This window comes from Aptenodytes forsteri, unplaced genomic scaffold, assembly GCF_000699145.1.
Source record: "Aptenodytes forsteri isolate BGI_AS27 unplaced genomic scaffold, ASM69914v1 Scaffold88, whole genome shotgun sequence".
NCBI classification, from domain to species: Eukaryota; Metazoa; Chordata; class Aves; order Sphenisciformes; family Spheniscidae; genus Aptenodytes; species Aptenodytes forsteri.
In genome coordinates this window covers 1,941,830-1,965,985 of record NW_008795948.1, presented here as the reverse complement: position 1 = coordinate 1,965,985, position 24,156 = coordinate 1,941,830, and the positions used below count along the sequence as shown (strand labels likewise).

The following is a 24,156-nucleotide window of genomic DNA, read 5'->3' as shown; positions in this document are numbered from 1 at the left end:
CTGCTGTTTTAAGTCATGGCTGGGCAGGTAACCATCTGTTAATGAGTAATTCTTGTGTTTGATATTGGCATTGATCTGGTCCATATTTTGCAATGTAATGTCGTCTCCTCAGTGGGCTTGCTTGGAGCTCCTTGTTATTGCTATACCATGCTTTTAATTAGCTCCTGAAGGGAAAGATATGGGAAATGTCTGGATGGTAAATCATCTCTGATTACAAGCAACATTGGATCAGGTCCTCTGGAGGTGCTCTTAAACGCTTGCTGAGTACACTGGCGATCATCTCCAAAGGTCAGGCACTTTGTAAACTCTTCACTCCCTGTGGTTTGGGGAGAGTATCTCACTACATGGCATTCCCATCTACCCACAAAGACATTAATGATTAACAATGATAACAGCTCTGCTTACTTAGAAAACTGAAATACCCTAAAGTCAAGTAAATCGCAGTCCCTTGCGAAAGGTCGTTGCTGATTCACCCTCCTGCTTCAGCCCAGCCCTAGAAGTTTCCCTCTGCCAAGCAAAACCTTCGTGAGAGGAGAGCAAAGATGAAAGTCTGTGCTCCTTTCACTGTTGTCTTGGCTCTGACTCTGAGCAGTGACTGTGCAAGGATGGTAAGTCTGATTCTTCTGTTTTGGAGTGGTGGATCACCTATGTGCTGGCTGGCAGGACAATGTTGCCTTGGGGTTGGATGAGTGAAGCCGCCGACCAGACCAAAAGGAAGAGCACTTCAAATGTAAAACAAAAGGGATTTGCTGGAGGAAGGCTCACAGCAATGCTGACTAAGTGGCGGGCCTGTAGGATAGCTGGTCCCATACATGTCTGCATTTAAAGAAATATTGATTACATCCATGCCCTGCTAGGAAGGAAGAACAGGAGGGGAGGAAGTACCACAAAAATTGAAATACTTCGAAAACGCATCTCAGAAATGTGTTGACACAAGCAGATACCTGCAGTAGCATGGAAGGAGAGTGCTACCCCACCAGACTTTACTGCTACCTGGTAACTGAACATGCCAGCTTAGGTAACCATCTCCTGCTTTTCAAACCTCTCCCTGGTTTCATACCATGCCCTTCAGTGTTTTCATCGTGTGCTTTGTGTCTTTTTTTTGGGTACGTCTGCAAGGCAGCTGCAGCACTGCTGAGCATGGCCGTGACGGTTTGACTTTGCTAGTTTGCTTAAACCCCACCATGGCCTGGCATCCACCATGGACTAGCAGCGCAGCTAATAGCCTGGACCCCCAGTTGTGTGGCTTTATGATTAGTGTTATTTCACTAGCTAGTTTAAAACCAGCTCAGATATACTTAAATGATGCTATAATCCTAACTATCCCAGTGAAGTACAGGAGTATCTCCTTAGACATTGCAGGTGAGAGCAGAGAGGAATATTCATGGTGCCTAGGAAAAGATCAGCCCTGGCTGAAGCCGTTGGAGACTGCTCAGTGCTGGCAGAGTCAGTGTAGAGTGCAAAAACTGTTTCTTCCTCAGAACTGTTCAAGCCCTCCCTATATATCTTAGCAACAGCTTTGTCTTATCCCTTACTTGTTATGTCCTCTATCCAGTTCTGCATTCATGATGTGCTGCTTGCTTGACTGCTTTTGTGGTATTTTTATTTGCTCTAGTTCAGCTGTCAGCACCTTTGGTGGCAGCAGCACTTTATGTGTATTACCATTTTTATTATTTCCTGTGGCTCACAATCAGCTCAGCCTAGTGCTCTTTGCTTGCTGATGGGTGAACCCAAATGAAGGAGAGGTTGCTTTTTTAACTAATGCCCTGGGGGATACAGCTAAATGACAGGAAAAGTCAAATGCTGGGATGTTATTTGTAACTGTGAACTGGCCCCAGAATGCATATATGCTTCCTGCCGAGAGAAATAGGAGATGTGTCCCTTGGTAATAGAAAGATACAATGGAGCAGAGCTTTGGCCTTTTTTGTGCCTGTGTTCCTGGTTTAACAGAGACCTTTCACGAACCAGTGTTTATCTACCCTCTTTCACCAGACTGTGCCCCAGCAAAAATCACATGCAAATAATGAGATCTTTGCAGAAGCACTGGGAGAAACACAATTTCGGGGCACCCTGGAAAGCACGTTTGTCTCTGTAGGATGGTTCCCAGAGTGAATTTGTGTCTCCAATCCACGCTCTTTTTTTTCTCTTTGTAGCACTACAAATCTGAGGCAGGAAGAGGCTCAAAACATGAGTTCACTCTCCCACAAGGTACAAAGTCAAATCCAATAGATTTCATGACAGTAAGCACGATCTGCCTGTCTGTATCCATGCTGTGCAAATCAGTAGTAAGCCTGTCTTTGTTTCAACATGAATAAGGATTGTGGAATGGTTATGCCAATATTAATTTCTGTGTAGAGGGGAATTCGGGATTAGCTCAGGAATCTCAGGTAATTTTCCTTCAGGTGTGGATTAATGGGAAGGTGCTGATGGGGTTTTAGTTTGTCTGAGCTGGCGTGGCTTATATTCACTCATAACATAGTGTGGCTGTAGACGTGCAACTCCCTTTATTTTAATCAGAGCTGCGTCTGCCCCGTGACTTTAAAGTACATAAGCTCTTTGTATGTATAGGCTCAATTTCTGCCACAGCCCTTGATCTCTCTGTGGGAGAAGGGTTTGAGCCCCATGCAATTTGCTAGGTTGCATTTGTTTTGATGGCACCTAAACAATAAAATCATAGAATCATAGAATAGTTTGGGTTGGAAGGGACCTCTAAAGGTCATCTGGTCCAACCCCCCTGCCGTGGGCAGGGACATCTTCAACTAGATCAGGTTGCTCAGAGCCCCGTCCAGCCTGACCTGGAATGTTTCCAGGGATGGGGCATCCACCACCTCTCTGGACAACCTGTGCCAGCGTCTCACCACCCTCAGCATCAAAAATTTCTTCCTTATATCTAGTCTCAATCTACCCCCCTTTAGTTTCAAGCCATTCCCCCTTGTCCTGTCACAACAGGCCCTGCTAAAAAGTCTGTCCCCATCTTTCTTATAAGCCCCCTTTAAGTACTGATAGGCTGCAATAAGGTCTCCCCCCGAAGCCTTCTCTTCTCAAAAACTATCTGTTTTCAATCAGACATCCTGGCTGTGTGTGGGCATTGCAGACTGCCATTTTTAAAGCTTTTGTTGTCCTGTGCTTTTGCTGTTATGGATTACATGAATTGGGCCATTAGTGGTGCCTTTATAGCTTAGAACAGTCTTTTACGTCCTTTGGCATGCAATATGTCTTCTGAATGGGGATGTATTTCCACAACTCTCCTAACTGCTTATAATGGGAAGTATCAGACAGAGAAGGTAAATATCTGAACATTTGCTTAATTAGTTCAGACAATGAAAACCAGGCTTGAAAAAAGGGATAGCAGAGGGGCTGGAAGTAGCTATTTCACATTGACAGATAAGGGGACAGTTGGGCAGATAGAGTGACAATAATTCCAAACGGTTAGGAAGGGTTTGGACAACAGGGAGGGGTTATTTTTTCCATAATGCTAATAACTGGCCTCAGGAGCTCTTTGAGATGATGAGTCTGGGCTTGTGAGGGTTAACAGATATTGCAAGGGTGTGCAGGAGCCCCAGCCGTGACTGAAGGGGTAAGCTCAGGGCAAGGAGCAGTCGTCGTACATTGTCACTGAGAAATGGAAATGTGCTGCGCTGCCAGCTCGGTTGTACGCCCCATTTCTCTCCTACAGCAATGGTTGGCTTCCCATTCACGCTCCTGGCTCTCAAAACTGATTGCTTTTAGTTTAATGGTTAAATAAGCTCTGACAGTTTTTCATTGTCTTTTTTATCTTCAGTCTCTCTCATTCTCAAGACTCGTCTTGAAGGATTTTTTTCTGCTAGACTCCCACTAGCCTTCCTTAGACTCCCACCACCCCTCATTAGACTACCATCACTGGCGTGGTGAACATAAAACTTGCCCTTTTTAAACACTGGTCCCATCAATTTCTCCCCACTTATAAGGAATCTGCTTATCCTGAAGGGAAGGTGGTATGATCAAAATTATCTGTCTTCCCCCAATCTTTAAAACCTTCTTTCTCCTGACTGTTTCTATTTCAGTTTGTACTGTCTGGTGCCTTAATTGTTTTAAACAGATGTTACAATGTGATACGGAGCCTGAAAGTATACTACTTCAGAAATCAATTTAATATGCTATTACAATACTACATAATTAGAAATGATAATTGCAATTAATGAATATAATTGGCATTTGCTGTACCAGAAATTGCAATATATTTTGAGCTGAAATGATCCGAGATCTTTATTCTACCAGAGCCCATTAATCTTTGTTGATTTGGTCATTATGTAGGATTTTAAGCCTCTTCTTATGTACTAGGAGTTGCAGAGACACAGAGTCCAAAGTACAGCTGAAAAACTTGAAAATATCTATCTTCATAATTTCATATAATAACATATAATATATACCTGTGGGTTGGATTTCAGCTGCATGATGAGGTTTTTATTCTTGTATTTCAGTGTTTACAGAGGATGGAAATTTATGCAAATTTCCTTTCCGGTACGGTGGAAGGTTTTATCACTCTTGTTTATCAAATCTATTTTCCCGAAAGAAATGGTAAGTTAACATTGCTTATAAATGAAGACAGCATTCAAATGAAAATGTCATCCTTTTAGTGCTTTAATCTTCTTTTTGGAATAATTAATTTGAGCTTGATGTCATGCCCAAGGAGAACCATGCAGTTCTTCTGCTTATAGTCATGGCCCTCAGGTCAAGACTCGTGCTCAGAGGTGAGGGAGCCCAGGCACGGGGTCTCCAGGGCCACAGAAAGCTCAAGAACTGCAGAAATGTTTCCTCCTTGGCCTTCATAATGGAATTGCAACTTATATGAGTGGCAAGAGCTTGTACAGAAAGGGCAGGTCTAATGAAACGACCTGATAGAAACCCTCTGCTGAGGGAGAAAGGAGAGGTACAGAGACCTGTAAGAGATGACACTCGGTTAAGGAATTGTTTGATTTGTGTGGGCCATACTTGTACTGCAGCAGAGACCACCTGATTTTTGAGGAAAGTTGGTTTTTTTCCCCCCATATCTCTAATTTCTATCCAGATTGGCACCAGGCCCCTTTTGGACAGTGCAGTATTAAGAGGTGAGGTATTACTCCTGCTTGTTGGGTAATGATTCATTCTACTAGTGTGTTTAAGGCCAGGTCTCCTTATTTTGGGCAAAGGTTATTCTTTTACATATGCAGAAATTGTTAAAAGTATTCATTATTCATTTTGGGGTAGGGGCAGTCAGATGGGAACCCTACTGCAGCAAGCACTGAATAATCACGACTAACTTTGCAGACGAACCTATCTAATGGGCATATATTAACAGGAATCGAAGGCAACAAAGCAGGGAATACATGGGTACCAGTAATGTGAAAATATAGGCACAGATGAGCTATGTGAAAGGCACATACTTGCATGTTTTCAGGGTGGAGATAATATTTTATCGAGTTTATTTTACTTGCCCATGCAGGGCAGAAGTCTCATTTTTTATACCAGACTGCCTAATTTTTTCATGATCTGTGTCATCTTTCTGATGGCACATCTGTTTTAAGTGTAAGTGCTGGTGCAACGTAAACAACACAACACATACCTTCTTATACAAATAGACATAGAGCTTCAAGCTAGGAGACCGCTTTTGAATTTCCCCAACATCCATAGATATAATCCAGATAAGAAAAGCCTCAAGAAAACAAGAATTTGAGAATATCTTAACTAAAGGAAGGGAACTGGAATAATTTTCCAGTTTGAACCCTGTCTTTGATGAACTGTAGCTGCAAAGAGTTTGACCTTTGGACCCGCTTAATTTCATGCAATGCTTAAGATGGATCTTGTTAATAGATGGCACTCTGTGTGTTAGGCCACAGAAATAGAAAAAAATGGAAAAACTCATGAATGGATGGGATCCAAGGTTAGATCCGGTACGGTGGAAGGTTTCATAAGAGCAACTTGCTCTTATGATTCCAATTTTTAAAAAGCCATTTACAAGCAGGGAGATGAGGAGGAGGACAGCTGGAGCTGTTTGGTTTTGACAGGTCATTTCACCCCATGGCTCACCTTCTGGCCAGTGTTTACTCTCCTTTCATAAGCTAAAAGCAACCTAACGTGTGACTTCAGGCACAGAGATGCTGGGAAAAGAGCCCTGAATAGCAGTCGGGAAACCTGCTCTGTGCATTTTTGTGTGACTTGGCACCAGCCCATGCCGGACCGATGCTGAGCAACTGAGCCCAGGGGACCTGGCAGGCAGCAGGCGAAGGCAAGGCTTGTGTCCTTCCTGCTCCTGCCTGCCTGCGAGCTGCTAGTAAGGATGGAGATGATGGGAGGCTGGATGCAACCTGCCTTTTTGGGGGCAAATGCAAGGAGACCAGACCAGGAGACTGCTGGATTATGCACTTAATGAGTCCATGTCCTTAGTTCTCAAGTCATACTTTAGGGCAGGACTACAGGCGGGACTCTGTAGCGTGAGCCAAAGCCTGCTCCAATTGGCTTTAATTTTATTATATGTTTTCTCATACTACATATGACACAGGTATTATGTGCTAGCCCAGCATATTAAGTTCAGTAAAAAGATAGTCCTCCTGCAGAAAGCATTTGAGAGCAGTGTCTATCTTAATACAAAGCTGGATATCTCATTTATGAAAGCTACTGTGTTGATTCAAAGGGCTAAATGTGGAAGGCATTCAGACACGACCTTGTCCATTTGTAACGTTAAATGTTGCAACATAAATCAGAGTCCTGACCACAGAAACCCCTCCCTACTTACTCTGAGAGCAACAAACAAGTTGTATCTTTATAAATATTTATCGAAAACACAGGAAAGAAGACAAAATAATTGCAGTATTCAAATAACAAACTTCCTTTAACAGCATCCTGTATTGCATTTCCCTTTAATTATAATCTGTTTTCACAGATAAATTCCTATTTAGAGGCCTCTTACCAGGTACTAAAGATGTCATGTAAATTTGCCTTTTGTGTTGAAGAGAAAAAATTAGCTGGAACTGTTGCTAAAGTTCATTGGTACCTCCAGAAAGACAAAACAGTGTAGGGACAGACAAAATGGGGGTGCAATGAACACCCGTAAGAGCAAATCTGGGGGGGGTGGTCTGAATTGCAGCCAAGCTGTGGCTGCAGGGATGCTGCCAGCACCCTGCCCCTGTGTCCCATGGTGGGATGGGTTCCCTCAAGATCCTGCTCAAGGGGAACGGCAGGAGCAGATTTTGGCTCAGATTTTGGCTGTGACTTGGAAGGCGTTGACTCATACCCTGGAGAAGGCTTATCCTGTGCTTGAATGCTGGATGTGTGGGTCCCTGTTGTGCCAGGTTGCAAGGGTGGGCTTAGGTCTGCATAGGAAGAGCATGGTCTTACCGTCTTCTCTGGAAACCGGAAGATTTGATACTTTGGCTACAGACTGAAAACAGTGCAAAGGAGGGCCTTTTGGTCAGCTGGATTAGAATCTGGAGAGTTTATGCCAGTCCTGGAAAGGAGAAGGACATATGGGGTGAGCCAGGAGACACCAAGCATCAGGCTCTGGATTTTGCTGGTGCTGGTGGTGGTTGCTCTGGTGTTGTCAGGTGAAGTCTGGCCATCTCTTGTGGTCAGGACAACGCCTAAAAAGGTCTGAGGGAACCTCCAGGCCTTGAACACGGTGCCAGCACCAAGCGTGACAGCAGAGCTCTTTCCTTCCACCAGTGTGGCTCTGGCCCAAGGCTTTGCTTGCTCTCCAAAACATCCTATTATTAAGGCTCCCAGTGCTCCTAATGGGTAAAATAGCCCGCTTTCTGTTTTTCCTACCTACCAGTTAGGCCTCATCTGTGATACACGATTTTGTCCGTCCATTCCCATGTTGTTTACCACACATGGGTTTAAAATGTTGTTTAAATCAATCCCTAGTAGTGGACTTTTCTGGTGTAATTAATTCAGTATCTGTGTCTTTAAGTTTTCACTTTTTTATTAACAGTTTTATGTGGCAGGCTGATGTAAAGACGTCTGTTATCTCATAAATTTAGAGAGTGGGCCCATTTATGAGTAGCACAAAGAAACAATAAGCCCATTTAGTTGGTGTGGCTGCTGGAGGTAACATCCCGTGAGACCAAAATGTCATCACATTTTTGGTAAGCCTCCCAGCAAAGAAGAGATTTTAAAAAGATAAGGAGAGAGACTAGCGAAGTAGCTTTGAGGATGCTCTGAGCTTCTCTCAAACAGTGAGAGATAGGTGGCGGAAAATATAAAAGGATTATGTGAATGTGGAAGAAGCCTGGCACTGGGGAGGCAGCCTGGCATCACAGGGGAGGGCCAACCTCTTCATAGTCACTGTGAGGCGACAGGGAAGGTCGCTGGTTGTGAAGAGCATCGGATGGGAGGACCAGTGGGTTGTGGAAAGCTGGTGGAAGAAGCCTCTGATGACAAAAAACGTTTAAGAGGGAAAAATTAAATTGTCCATTCGCTTAGAACTTGGCTGCTACTGGACAGACTGCAGAGAGTATTAATTTGCATATAAATTGGTTTTTTCCCCCTAATGATCAGAGTTTGCTTGAATTCTTTAGATGTGTACGGGGCCTTTTCCATTTACCTCTCCCATGCTGCTCAGTGTAACATTGCTCTGCTAAATCAATAATTAAGTCAGTCGGAAAAGTTTGGATTCTCCTTCCCCGTCACGGCTGGCACAGAAGAAGTGTTCAGCCAGCGACAGTTTTGCCAACAATGACACAAGCAGTGCACCGCTGAGAACCACTTTTAACTTACTCCTTACCTTAATCCTCATGCGTAATAGGCCATCCTTTAAAAAAGCACGATCTACTTCCCACCAAAGGAGCACAGAGAAATTTCCATTAACTCCCAGCAGAGTCGCACGGGCCCTAATGCCTGTGAGAAAACAGCCTCTTTAAGAACATGTCAAGTTAATCTGCACTAGACTACCAAGCACCTTTCTTTTTGCGCACCTTACATAATTGAGGTCACCAAACTTAATATGTGTGGCCTATTCAGATGCTCCATAGGAATTAAAGCATTTAAAATACCACATAGCATCTAATTAAGAAGCAAAGTAGGGCAGTTAAAATGGTAGACATGCTCTACAATAAAATTTCAATCTAGCTTGTGACGTCCTAGGGTGAAAAAATACTTGATAACACAACTGTTCAAGGTATGATAAAAACACACATAATAAAAATAGATTATCAGGCATGTTAAATAAAGCAAACTCCAATTTCTTCCAATACTGTATCATTTTCCTCTGTAGTGGCAGCTGATATTTATTATGCTGCATTAGAACTGGTCAGGGAGGATGTTTTGGTGGACGGCGCATTGGGACACAACGTGGACCTCCAAGGTTCAGCCTTGGTTCAGTCACACACTCCCTGTGTGGCCTCGGGGAAGCCTATAAGTCTACCTCTGCAAATGGAGAACAGCAGCTTAATGCTCCTCGGAGTGCTATGAGCCTTGGAGATAACAGGCTGATGAGGGCAAGGAAAGTGCGCAGATAAAAGAGTTGTCAAAGTTTGTCTCGGTAGGATTCCCACAGGCGGCATGGCATGCAAGATTCAGCCCGCTGCTCTGCAAAAAGGAGAGTTTTTATCTGTGCATTTGGAAATCACCCCCATGTCAGTTATTTCCTCATTTTGTCTGGCAAGTTAAAAAATAGAAATACTTTAAAGGAACTGAGTGCAAAATACATTTGCCACTGAAAGCCAGGAAAAAGTCCCTCTGCGGACAGTCTCCTGCCTCCACAGATTATTAAAGTAACTGACAGGGATAAAAAAATGGGTTGGGTCCTCTTTTGCTTGTTTTGTAATGAATAAAGGAGACATAATTTATTTGCTTTTGTTTTGGTTTTTATTTCTGTCTTTCATTTTCTAATCTTAGAAATAGAAAGAAGGTTGGGTTTTTCTGGAGGATTCATTGGAGATCTCAGGTCCTGCTTCCACATCTCATTCTTAATCTATATTTTGTTTGAGAGAAATGGGGCAGAGCATCTTTGACAAAAAAAAAAAGCACATTTTTTCCTCTGGTGTTAAGTGATTTTCAATGAAACAGATGTTAATTAGGGAAAAAAGTATGAATTTCCAGGTTGCTAAAGAATGAAGGACATCATATATTTTCAGTGCAAACATCCAGGTTGTTTAAAGCTGCACTAAACTGCACCTTTAATTCTTTTCAGGTGTTCAACAACACATAACCATGACCGCGACAGGAGATGGGGACACTGCGCTTCGTTGCCCAAAGACCACTCAGGTAAGGCAAGCCATTGCTGAGTTGCTCCAGATACATGGCTCCTGCTTTGCCACCTGCAGTAAGGAGGGACGGTGCCTTCAGTGCTGCTTTTATTTGGTGCACACAAAACAATCCATCATATTGGCTGTTTCCGGGATCTCTCTGTGACTCTGCATAACCATAGCATTGGACTGTGAATATCACACAGTCATTAATTCACTTTCTGTTGACTAACTTGAAGTCATGGAGAGGAATCATGGTAATGCCAACACGGAAATGTGAACTCCTGCTGGAGCCGGGCACAGAGGTGATCATCTTCTCCTCCCTCACGGCTTGGATATGTCTTTTAGTTTTCCCCTCATTTAATCAGCTACGTTTTCTGTCTCTTTGACCAGTTACTTTTTTAGAAGGTACAGAAGCATTTCACACCCTGTTCAACACACAGCCATCACTTCCAGCTGTCCTTCCGCAAGATCTCAGGGTAAAGAGCAGACCTTCAAAACCAGACTTCCTTGGGCTTTGGGCTGCGTCAGAGAAGACAAGAGGACAGATGCATTCATTGCAGGAGAACTGAGGGACAATGAAAGAGTTACTTAGCTGAGCAGTGCTACGGCTTCATGTGGTCACCACACTCCAGTGCTACAATTATCTCATTGCGATAGTCTGTCTAAAATGAGAAGCCAAGGTCTGCGGCAAACTCTCCTCTCTATATAAGTTGCTCTAGTTGACGCACTGGGTGAAAGCATCATGTCCCAAGCAGTTCGGTGGGGAACATGCATCCCTGTCCTCAGCAGTACCTTGATGGCTGGCCCTTGCTTGTCTCTGTCTCCCCAACTTGATGTTTCATGAGCTGGATGCTGGGGAATCTCATTTTATAAGGAACGTATATATCTAATTCTCAATTTATACAGTGACAGACCAGCACTGAAAAATCAGGTGTTGCACTGATCAGACTTGATCTCCCTGAGGTTTTTTTTGGATCTGTGTCTAAATGCTGATCATGTTCCTCTTTTCTCCTTCGCACAACTTTCAAATGTCACCTGTCTTGTTTAGTCTGTGGGATACGACCAGATGCCCTTAGATGTTCGCTTCCCACTTTCCAACGAAGGGCATTTTCCTTCATCCCTTTGCAGGGAGTTCTCCGTCATGTCAGGAGACTCATTGCCAAGCTGATTACAATCTACCAGAGCACTTGAAAAGCCAACGTTAGCTGAATCATGCTGAGAGTCTAAAATTAAGCAGCGCACAGCATCATCATTTTAAACTTAACAACTTCAAGTTATTTTCCAGCCTGGCTTTAAAACAGATTAACAGTAGATCAGAGAAAAATGACCTAACCCCAAAACAAGCAGCAATGCATGTGCCTTTGTAATGCAAGTATGTCAGACACGAACGTAAACTTTACAGACAGTTCATACTTACAAGAGTAAGGTTATGAGAGCTGCACTTACATATTCATGAGTGCCCTCCCAGAGCTTAGAATGTTGGAAGTGGTAACTTGTGACTGCTTTAATCCTCCACTGAAAGAAACACTGGCTGTCACGGTGGTGGCTGGCTGACTCAAGGAGGTTTTTCCAGTAGCTGAAGAAGGAGCTCTCCAAGCCTAGCACTGCATTTCTGGGGGTGCTTTGTGCCACCTCTGTCCCTCCCTCAGCCCATCGCTGTGGCCCTGCCAGCCCCACATGCAGCCATCTCCGCAGCGAGCTGGCTGTCCGCAAGACTTTTTGGGCTTTCTGGCTCATTTTTGCCTGTTACCCACTGCAGCATTGGATAGGGTGGTTTGCAACAAGAAAGCCATCCTGTCTGCCTGCCCCTCGTTGAGGGGTATCGCTGTCAATATACCCTAGTGCCAGTGAGGGCCTGCCCTGGCTGCTGTTTTTTCTCCAGAAAAAGAGAGTTACATGTGTGAGAGAGGAAAGGAAACAGAAAAAAGGATGGGGTAGCTGGAAGAGATCACTGCTGGTTGTTACAAAGAAAAGACTCTATTTCTGAAAGCATTAAGAATTTTGTAAAACTAAATAAAAAAGTCTTTAGCTGTTCATTTCTTTATAAACATAAGTCTACTTATTTTTTGAAGCAGCAAGCACTGTGTTTGGACTTGGAAAAGGTTTAACGGATCACCAGCCATAGCTTAAAGAGAAAAGGTTTACGGTGAGGTTGAAAGGAAGGAGCAGCATAATGGCTGAAGGGAATTTCAAGCAAACGGGAGGAAAGTTTGCCTGCTGGGAAAGATAGGTAGGAAGAAAGAAGCAGTCAAACTGAATAATGCTGATCCTTAAAATGTGGAAAATATAAGATTTTGTTGTGAAAAAAATCCACTAAAATATTAAATCTTTGGGAGAATCTCAACCACTTTATAGACACTTGAAAAACAAGAAAAAAATGAAATTTTTTGGGGAGAGAATATCCTTTGGACATGAGAGATTGGTGAGGAGTGTGTGAACTGGGATGGGGAATGAGCTGCTTGAAAGCACAAGCTGAAGCCTGCACTCCCCACAGGCCAAGAATACCATGTGTACGTGGGGAGTTGACCTGAAACCATTGGAGCTGCTTACAAATTAGTGTTAAGCAAGTGTTGGAGGCATTGATCCAGAAAAATACATCTGCCAACTTCAAGAGAAAATTTGACCAAAAAGCGTTTAGCTTCAGGATGAAGTGAAGCTCAGGTATGAAGGCTCTGCTGGAGGGAGATGTTAGTACTGCACTGTACAGAGCCAGAGCTTGCCATAACAACACCCAAGACGCCTGTTCAAACCCCTCCTGAAATCAGTGGGAGCTTTATCTCTGCCTTCAGGTTTCCAGAGGGTCCTCCACTCCTGCCTAGGAGATCTCTGTGGAGACTGTGTGTAGTATCTGCCCGATGTGACCCCCTTCATACACATGGGCCAAGAGGGCTGTGAATGTGTAGTTTGTATATATGTACATATATATGCATAACAGTGCAATGCCCCTATGTGTGGGACTTCCAGATCTTGGGCAGTCTGTTAGGACTACTGCTCTGAAAGTCTGGAAATCTTGGACAAATGGCCAAAACCCCAGGGAGGCCCAGACTTCGGAGAAAAGTGCCAGACAGTGAGGTTTTTTTGAGACGTTTGGACTGATATGGAAAGAAGAAGTAGAGTGGTGTGGACTGCGCAGGCAGGAAGAAGAGGCATCATCCCAGGAGGGGCTCTGGGGAAGAGCAGTCCCAGTTCTGGGAAAGGTGGGTGGCAGAAACAGAAAGTTTTTGTGGGAAGATAGATATGGTTAGAAAGGCGAGACAAGGTTACTGCTCGTTCAGCAGAGCCTCAGAGAGGTGAAGCAAGCACTGGGTATTTTTCCCGTGAGGGTGGGGAGATACTGTTGGGTGGTTTCAGACATTGGCTGAGCTTGCAGGGACTTGGCACTCCCCAGTTAATGGCTAGTTAATGGTGGGCAGGATTCCCTGCAGGGAACTGTGATGTTTCCATGTGCTTACAAACAGAAGTTGTTCCTGGACTCCATGGAAGGTGGGGAGGGGTGCAGAATACCCTGGGGAAGTCAGGCTGGAGTTGCAGGTAGGATGCAGTGAGGGAATCCGACTGGGAGAGAAATGAAGGACTGGAAGTGCTCTTTGCAGATTTGATGAGGGTAAAAAAAATGACTTGAGCACTGCTGTACCAGAAGATGGCCTGGAGATCAAGTCATGGTTTGGATGTGACGGGAATAGGAAATACAAGGTTTTCCTTTGAGGAAACATTACACCACTAGAAGTTTCATAACTATCAAATGGCAGGAACAGTAGGAACGTCACTGCCTTTACTTGCTTTCCCTTGATGTTATCCTGGAGTGAAACTACCAGTGAATACACCCAGGCCTGCTATCTGATATAAATTACACCACTCTAGTCTGAAGTAAATATTTTGATCTGTGCAGGGGAACCTTCACATTTACACCGCTGTAGCAAAGCCCAAGATGTGCCTTTTGTGCTTCGCGCCAGCCCTGTATGTGTGTGCCTGTGTTTCTGTATGTGGCATCCCATGCTAAGGACCACACACTCTAGCTGAAGGAGCACCTGGATTGAGTAACTCTACAGTTGCCCTCGCAGAGTTTGACTAGCCTTAAAAAAGAGGATTTGAATGCAGACAAGCTGTTGGGCCAGCTCTGCAGCGGGTCTAAAACATGATGTTGGTTGATTTCAGGTGAGATATACCCCTTGACACTGCCTGAAATCAGGAACAACGGCTGGCCAGCAAGACTCTTACACCTTTTGCATTGCACATTGCCAAGTAAAGCTTCCATTGCAGGGATAGGAAAGTTGTCTTGACACACCCCCTCCTCTCCCACCCTATTTTCCCATGATTTAGAAAATTCCTTAAAAAGCAGAGATACATTAGACTGGTCCAGTTTAATCTTGCTTGGCCTGATTTACTTGGATGTGTCCTTGTTTTGCTTCAAAATATTTTCCTTTGTTCCATGCTTCAAAACTTTTTCCTTTGTTCCAGCTGTCCATTCGTTTTAGACAAAACCAGAAAATCCATAGCAAATTCTTCTGTCGAGGGTTGTCCTTTGTGTAATTTGAGAGAGAGATGCATAATCCCGGTCTTTGATGTTGAAATGCGAAGCATGCAGGGCAGTAATCCGGGCAGAGGCAGAGCTGCAGCCTTCCCTCCCCAGTGTAAAGGCACAGCTCCATCTTGTGGGCATTTGTGCCACCTTCTTCCTCACCACAGTGGCGGTTCTGGCAACTTCATGCGCGCCTGGACCTACCACCTTCGGACAAGTTATTCTGGGGAAGAAGGTTCGACTCAGTGATTTACTATATGGTTTTTAAAAGCTGGATAAGCATAGCTGCTATACAGCTGGAAACAAAACCAGTGTAGATTGGTTGGATAAACATTGTTTTAGATTAATAGGTTTTATTGAAACCACCGTGCATTGAACCAAAATGGTTCATGTAACCAAGCCAACGCCTAACACTGCAAAGCACGGCTTATCTGGCTCCTATTAACAACAACTTCTTATGTGGCCTGCCTAGATCACTGCGCAAACAACCCTTGCCAAAACGGAGGGACCTGTTCTCTCACTCATGGCCATAGGATGTACCACTGTACCTGTCCCGAGGAATTCACGGGCGAGAACTGCCAGATGAGTAAGTATCTTCTTCCGTGAGTGTTACAACATGAAATACGAGCAGTAAGTAGAGCTCATTAACGTTTGCTTAATGAAAAGGTAGTGCTGTTGTGATGGGAGAGACCACTGCAGCATGAATGTTTGTGTAGGCGGATTTCCAAATGGTTATGACAGACAATCCATTACTGACAGGACAGCTGAAAATAGCTCAATTATACAGTTATAAATCCTAGCATGCTCTGAGCCAGTGAGATGTTAAGATATGGGAAACACAAAGAGCCTCTTCCCCTCCCTTTGCTGTTTTTAAGATCTGAATATCCCTTACATGACTGGAAATGACTACTAATATCATCCAGCACGTAGGGCAGGGAGACGTGAAAAAACAACAAAATTTCAGGTGACGCCTTATCCCTTATGTCTATGCACACAGGGGTCCATTCCAGCTTTTCCTGTGATGGCAGCTTTACACCTGGGCAGCTACTCCACCTTCAGGGGATTCATTTCCAAAGGAGGAGAGTCAGGCCAAAAGGCTTTGCTTGGGTTATTTTTCCAGTTTCATGGTGGTGTCACTCCAAATTAACTGTACGTCAAGCAAAGAATTAGGCTTTTACACCGAGGGTTTTCAGTTGTGCTTGCTGTTGTTTAATGAAGGCTTTTCCCTGCAGCTCTAGACTTCTCTCCCGCCATAAGCAAAGAAACCTTTTTCAGTCCTGGTGCTCCACTGTCTCTAGCACAGCCCATCATCTGTGGATGATGCAGTAAAGTGGGACAGACACAAGTATATACCACTGATTTTATTTTTTGTGTTTGCTGAATGAACTTTTGGAGGGGCTTAAGTAATGGTGATGCTGTCATGCTCACAGGGCTTTAGGAGAAAGCCACCTCTGCCTCAAGGACCTTGGAGCTGCTGCTATAGTGGCTTAGTGCCTCCACACTATGGAGGCTGGCTTGCTTGAGAAACACCGTCAACAAACACGTGTCTGCTCAACAGGAAAAAATGGATGAGCAGGGAATGATGGAGACTGTGGTGCCATTCCTTGCAAGAAATAACCTCAGAAAGCTTGTGTTATTTTTTAAACTGTGTTTCAGAGAAATGTTTTGACAACAGTCTCTACGAGTTCTTTGATGTGGGCATGAGCTGGTCAAGAGTCCAACAAGGAGCTGTGGAGCAGTGCGTGTGTGTGAATGGCCAGATCGAGTGCGAGAGTGTCAAACACAAAAGTAAGGCACTATTTTGTATTACAGCTGTGGCCTGCAGGGAGTGGAGATAAATGACAGTAAGGATATCAAAGCCTCAGTGGTGTTATACACAGTAATGCTGCTCTTGCAGCTCAGGTACTCTCCCCAAAAGAGAACATTTTAGCTTTCCTTTCCATGTGTGAGCAGTAATGCTGACGCAGGAAATCACTTCAACATGTCCATCCTTCTTTGAGGAAGCAATTATATGCATTTAGCTGAATTTCAGGGGTACACCTCAGTGTTTTCTTTGAGAGGGATGCAATCCTGAACTGCATGTGTAAAAATATGCAACAGATTATATGGTAGAAGTGGTAAAATTTCTCCTCCAAAACTGTAACATGCCCGAGAGGCACACCCTCCTCTGCACTTCCCCTGCGCATCTACAATCGCTTCATATTGCTCTTTCACCACTGGGTTTTCTTCCCAAGCCTATTCCACTCCTGAGTTGCCATCAAGTAAACTCTATCCGCCTCCAGGATCCTATATGCCCTGCATCGACCCCAGAGTCCCCATGATTTTTGGCCCAACATACCCATTCCTGGCTGGGGTTATACTTATGTTATGAAGCCTCCTCCTTGTTTTGGGGCTGCCAGGTGCCCGACACAGCTGGCCAACTAGCTGCAGGGCACGCGCTTCGGGTTGTCACTTGTCTGATGAAGCCAGCATGGCACCTCCCTTTTGGAAGGAGAGATGGTGGGAAGCAAACCATATGCCTCACCTATATGTGTGCTCTGGTATGGCTATTCTGTTGTTCAGTTTGGCTGACTTTTACCCTGCCCAGACTCCCAAGTAACTTACAGTACTGAGTAAAAGAGCCCTTTGAAATAGGTAGGTGCTTTTATTCCCACCTTACAGAACTGGAAACTAAAGCATGGAGAGAGTCAGTGGCTTTCTAGGACATTGGGAGCCCATGGGAGAGTTGAGAAATTTGATAAGACTTAATACTTCCCAATCACAGATCCTAAATAATTAACTGAGCTCCCTCCTAGGTACGCTATTATAAATTTTAATGCAGCTCAGTGGCAAACTTGGAATTGGCAGAACCCTCTGTACAGAAAGAAATGCTAATGCCGCCACCATCACCACTAGTAATAATAATCACCACCCCCATTTGACTTATTGTTCATTGATAATATTTTTCAATAGCTAGGCTGACATTATCCAATAAAAGTAAAAACAGTGAGACAGACCTCAGTGGGCAGAAATCAGCAGAGTTTCCTTTTCTTCAATTTATATCAAGTGGAGGTCTGAGATGAATAAAAAAGGAAAAACTTCCCCAAAATGTATATGCATGGAGAAGGCGTACTAAAGTAAGTTAAAATGGACAGATTCTCTTGAATAGTTTGTACCTTTGGTTTCATCTTTGGTTTCTGCTTGTAGGTTGTGTTCGTGATCCTTGCATGAATGGTGGAGAATGCAAAATGGTTATCTTCAGTGGGAAAATAGTATGTGATTGCAAAGGGAATTATGCAGGAAAGTATTGCAATATTGGTGAGTATAACAACCTACTGGCAGGCAGGGAATTTGGAGTTTTCATCTGGATGTGAAACTGGTGTTTTTTGCCTCTGTGTTGTATTCTGCCTTTGCAGACATTTCTTGTAGGAACTGAGGAGTCACACAGAACAAGTGTTTAATGCATTCCTCCAGTGTAAAACATAACACACTCTTCACCACCGAGACCTTGATTCTAAAAATATTTGTTTATGTCCTTAACTCTACGGAAAATTAAACACAGACATTTTAATCCAATTACTCGTGCCCATAAAATGAGCGCGTGTTTCTGTTTTGCAGGATCAGTCGCAGAGATGTACTCTGGTGCAAAAGCTTCTCCACAGATCCATGCATCTTACCCTGTCCCCTCATAAAGTAGGGATTTATGCTCTGACAAAATCTAGCAGCTGACTGTATTTGGTAGCACTAGATTCTTGTGGGAAGTAGATAAAAATAAAATGCACACCCTTTGTTTGGGTTACCTTGTGCATTAAATTAATAGTATGTTTAGCCCAGTACAGCTTACCTAAAAATCCTTACTTTCACTGGTGGGTCAGGGCAGAGAAATCTGCCTTTTGGTGCCTATGTGTTAGTTCTGTGTAGCTTCTTATTAGATGCTACACAGTTTTTGATATAACTTTCCTCTAGAAGATTTAACATTTCTCACTGCAGGGGTTAAATCTGCTTGTAAAGCTTACCTGCACACTAAATCTTCATTGTATTAGTGGCTACTTTTCAAATATACAGCGGGTGTTAGGCATAAATTATAACAGACCTTCAGTCATACCAGCCTGTGATCCCAACAACTCACCGGCTACGTCTTTCTGAGTACATAAACCCCAGGTCTCATCGAAATTGAAGACAGGACTCCTGGTAGCTATGGCGGGCACCTAGTTTGTCCTAATGGGTGCTGGGGTAAAAAAAAATGGTAACGAACACTAGCATATGAATTGTTATCTGGTATTCTTTTTTGTTATTCTGATGGTTAACAAATGGTGCAGCCATCTATTCAACCTGGAAAAAAAAAATCCATGTGGGAGACCAGCACTGCAGCTAGAATAATAAATAGCAGGAGTGAACTGGCAAATTGAATGGCGTATGAACTGGTCCTGAACCTTCACTCACCAGGTACCCAATGAATCGTGCAAAATGGGCTTGTGACTGTTTTAAGTCCCACCTAAGGAGCGATATTGTAGCTCTGTTTTTTTGTCCTTCAGCTGCCCTCGTGAGATTTGTCCCAGGCTTTGCGAATGCTGCTGTGATGCCTTGGCTGAGGGGCTGCGTGTGCACGGCACACGTGTGACCTGGCCTCCCGGGGAGGACTGCGCGCTGCTCATCTTCACATGAAACTGCTTTTCAAATTCCTATTTCGTTATCAGCTTCCCCTGCCCAAAGCGGCAACGCTGTGCATAAACATCCACGCAGCAGGGCCTGGATTATCAATATCAGGATGACAGTGTTATAGCTGTAATACTGGTTTCTGTCTGACTAGCTTAGAACAAGAAATAAGCAGGTGCTCTTTGATTACTTGAAAATAATAAAGCAAACATTTGGTTTGCTAAACAAATGGCTTTAGATGCTTACCATCCATCTGCGTTCAGCTGCCTAACACCCCCACACAAAACGGGAACTGAAGGATTGTGTTCATGTGTCAGGGCCTTGCAAACAAGTTTAAAAATGAAAAAAACTCTTTGCCAGGATTTAGTCATTCTAAACTAACGCAAGTAAATCAGTGCTGGGGTCTATAGACCTGGTAGTATCATCACACGAAGGTAATGGCATTCTGGTGAAAGCACTGGGAGCTTGTGCTCTCAGAGCACATAGAACGGATTTTTAAATATATGTCAGATTAATTTTTTCTTCAACCTTCAATTTGATGCTGTGAGCACAGCTGGCTTTTTTTCTCTGTTTTCCTTTGTACTGTCTTGTATAGTTTCCCTTGTCCAACAGGACTGAATTGTGAGGTTACTCTTTAGTCTGAATAGCTTATGGTTATAATGCTTGATTCAGAGAAAGTTACAGTGTCTCCAAAATGTACTTTATTCTAAATTATTCATTTATAGAGGCAACCTTAAACCCAAGTTGTGATGCAAAAAGTCTTCTTTTTAAAAAAAAAAAACCCACAATCAATTTAATAAACAGTAAGTACCCCAAAATGTTATTGGGCTGTGATGTGTTTGAGGTCTCTCTGATGTCCTCTGCCCTTGAATTCTACAAAGAATAACCAGTCTTCATATGTTTCTAATGGAAAACCAGCTAATTTATCTTGACGTCAAACTCACAAATATTAATAAAAGAATTGCCATCCTAGGTCAGCTCACAAATCTAAGTACCACTGTGACTCGAGCACTGGCAAAGTAGAGCATGACTGAGGAGTAATGTAAATAGCAGGAAATTACTGAGAAATACTTCTCCTGCCTGAGGATTTTCTTAGCAGACAGCTGGACCATCATATTTGATAGACCTTTACCTGTTTTCCATGAATTTTTCTAAACTCTTCAGAACTCCTTTATGCTTTTGCTTTTCACAGCATGCCATGTCAAGAAGTTCGAGAATTTAAATAGATGTGATGAGAAACAGTATTTTCTATTGTTAGCTTAAAACCTACTGCCTGGTAATTTCATTTCACCCCTTTGAACAGTGAGTAAAAGAGAATAATCATAACTTTTGTGATTTTACAGGTGCCTATTTGTCTGTCCGTTAGTTGTTTCTTTTTTTGGACTACAGGGTCCCTGTCAGTATTCAAAAATCATCTTTTCACTGTTCTTAAAATTCTCTTGCAAACAATCATTATATATATGTGTATATATATCTGCAAGCCATTATCATAATGGCCACGCAGTTACTGGCAAATTATGAGCTGACTTAAAAAAAAATATGAGAGGTGGTAAACGTAACATAGGAGATATCTATAGCAAAGGAGATCGATATACAAAAGACGGTTTCTAATATAGATTTCTATTCTTTGTGCTAATACATTATTTTCTAGCCCTTAAAAAAGAAACCTTCAGTACTAAAGAAAGAACTACCATTTTAAAAAATGTTCTAACACGGTTTATATGCATAAGATTTCAGTGAAGGTTAATTTCAAAGGAAATTAGATACATCACCAACAAATCCCTCCCCAAACAGCTGCTGTTTAAAATTATTCAAGGATCCATTTTTAATTAAGTTTAATTCATAATAATTGTTCTTAAATATGCACTTATTTTCAGAAATAAGGATTTTGTATTAAGAGAGTATCTGTATTCACTTTGGAGACAGAGCTCTTGCTGAGAGAGCTCTCAGTCAAGGCTTTAAGTGAAAATTCAGAATTAATTATTGAACTCTGAGTAGCAATAGTTGTCTTATTGTACAGAGAAAGTTACAAAAAGGGTCCAGACCCAGCCACTTTGGCAGTGATAAATGTGAGGAAGCAGTGAAACCTGAGAAGGATGCGAGTGTGGTATTTCATCTCTGGCCCAAGTTGGTATAGGAAGTGGAGAGGGAATTTTTTGGGAGATGTTTAACTTCAGACATATTTAGCTTCATTGGAGGTGATAACTTATGGCAAACAGTTATAAATGTGTAATTGTAAAATTACTTTGACATTTGATGGTTCTTTGAACAGATAGGAGCCATGGTAGAGATGTTGGGTGAATACAGAAGGACACACAGCTAACGGAAGAGGAGGAGCTATTTGGCCAGAGGACAGATAATTCATTATAATAAGCATTTATGCAGATGTTGAAGGGAGTTGGAGGGTGAAGGAAGGAGATGTAGAATTTTTTTTTTAAGGGATTGGTGCCTTTAGGTTTCTGTGGTTGAAAACCCACCATTGCATTCACACTATCGGCCTTAGTTGACATGCAAGTGGGAACTAATATATAATTTGCCCCGTTTCCTGGGTAAAAGCACTTCCTTCTCCTTACCATTGCTTTGGTACTGTTTTGGGTGTGGGTTGTTAGTAAATTTGGGGGTCTCATTTGTATTTTTAGGCTTATTCTTGATTTATTGGAGGGTATGTTAGTGGGGTATCTTTATTCTGTTTAATTAGCTGCCAAGCCTTTTCCTGAATCATTTAGTCTATATAGGTGGCTTTGTGGTGTTACTGTTGATCAGATGAATAGCTGGCAGTCATATGTGGATAACTGAGGTTGGGTTTAACACTACATATTCCAATGGTTTGTCAGCTTTTAACTGGATTTTTAGGGTGTAGAATTAACTTAATCATTGGGTGGTACAATGTTCTTGATGGCTTGCTGGGGTTTATTTCTGGCCTGTTTGTTGTATTAGGACTCAGCAACAGCTCAGGGTCTGTTCTTGAGAAACTATTTGTAAAAATAAGGTGGCCGTATAATAAAGTCCATCAGTGGGATGGATGAGTTGTGGCAGATTTTGGTGCTTTTCATGATTAAACTAATGAAGAGGTAGAAAGCAGGCACATGGAAAGCCTGTTTGGATTTGTCACTGTGGCTGTGGGTTACAGTAGATGGTAGGTTTAAGAGTATTGGGAGGACTGCACAGGGGATTATATGTTTTGAGGTTTCTTTGGATTAAGGTTTAGGTAGCAATAATGTTTTTGCTAGTATTTTGGTCATGATGAAGTACGAAGTTGTTGAAGGTATTTTTGAAAACTCTTTATGTTTTCTAGTGGTTTTTTTTCCTAGTTAGGCTATGGGTAATAGAATTAGAGGGGTGCCATAGCTTTAAAGAAAGCGTGAGTGGGAATGCTAATTGTGGAAGGTTTATGGTTATATAAGGAGATGTGTTGTTGTATGTCAGAAGTAGGTTGAAGATTTTTTAGAAAAGGAAGATGAGAGGATAGATGAATATATAATTACATACAGAAAAAACCCTCTTGGCCACATCTTTGGAGGTTAAACTGGGGGAGTTCGAGGTAATAAAAGAAGTAAAAAAGACAGCAAACCCACCTTTTTAGCGGTTGTTTTACTGAAATAGGGTGTTTACAGTTTTCTACTAAAAAAGGTACTTTAGTAAAGGAAATTCAGCTCTGAAGGCTGGAGGGAAAGTTTTAAATCTTTTTCTTCTGAAGAAGACAGTGAGAAGATAATGAGTCTTAACTTTTTGGTTTATGTTTACCAATGTTATTCTATAATCTACTAGAATGCTTTTGGATTAGTGTTTGATTTTTTATTTGCTAGGATCCCAGGGGGGAAAAAAAAGAAATAGGGTGAAGTGTAATAACAAGGTCAGCCGGCTGACAATGATAAGTGAGTATTCAACCAGTCAGTCCCCCACTGAGCTTGGATAAGTAGGTCTGCTACTAAGAGTCAAAGAGGATTTGTAAGTGGGGCTGAGATGCTGCTTGTTGTTTGCATGTATGGAGCATTGGAATTAGTAATAAAACCAGGATGGAGAAGAATAAGGTTAGTTTTCCTCCATGGTTGTGGAAGAATGGATGGAATAGCAGACAAAAACCCATCATTATGGTTTGATATGGCTTGGAGAGGTGACTACACGGTTTGCGGGGGTAAAGTTTTATGGGTCCCCTGTGAGGTTGCATGAGGGCAGGGCAAGTGTTAATAAGGCAAGGTTAATGAAGAGAAAGCCTAGGGCACTGTTGCAGAAATAGTAAGGGCAGGTTGGATTTTTATCAGACTTCGAATTATTTCAAAATAATTCAAATAATGCTGGAGTTCCATGGAGAACAACTAGGTTTAGTAGACTACCACCTGCAATGATAAATGGTAGGAGGAATTGGAAGATGAAGAACTGAGTGAGCATGGCATTATCAACTGAGAACCCACCTCTGATTCACTGAACTAAGATAGTGCCAATATAGGGGATGGTGGACAGGAGACTAGCGATAACTATGGCTTCACAAAATGATAATTATAAGGTGTCGTTTATGGAGGTGATAGATGTGAGCAATAATAGAGACGCCACTCTGATCTCCCAGTTTTTTTTATAGAGTTAGGAATTATTATAAAGATTTTGGCTGATACAGAGAAAAATGCAAATGAAGAAGGGAGAACCATGTGCATGGAGGTTATGGATTAGTCCTTTACACTTAACATCTTGGCAAATGTGGCCTAGAGAGGAGAAAGCTAATGAGCTATACTGTCAGCAGTATAGCATATAGCAAAGATTAACTCTATAAGGATTGAGTGATAAGGCAAATACCAAGGAACAGGC

The 24,156-nt window shown here is 42.6% G+C and overlaps 1 protein-coding gene across 1 annotated transcript in view; it reads left to right on the top strand.

The window, feature by feature from the left end:
* The first annotated feature begins 452 nt into the window (after positions 1–452).
* HGFAC (HGF activator) overlaps positions 453–24,156 on the top strand; it is a 44,881-nt gene continuing 21,177 nt past the window's right edge. The window contains exons 1-7 of the mRNA XM_009285377.1: positions 453–608; positions 2,154–2,208; positions 4,461–4,557; positions 10,145–10,218; positions 15,194–15,307; positions 16,378–16,509; positions 17,908–18,018. Of these exons, the coding sequence (XP_009283652.1) occupies positions 543–608; positions 2,154–2,208; positions 4,461–4,557; positions 10,145–10,218; positions 15,194–15,307; positions 16,378–16,509; positions 17,908–18,018 (649 nt within the window). The 5' untranslated portion in view covers positions 453–542. The remainder of the gene's footprint in view (positions 609–2,153; positions 2,209–4,460; positions 4,558–10,144; positions 10,219–15,193; positions 15,308–16,377; positions 16,510–17,907; positions 18,019–24,156) is intronic.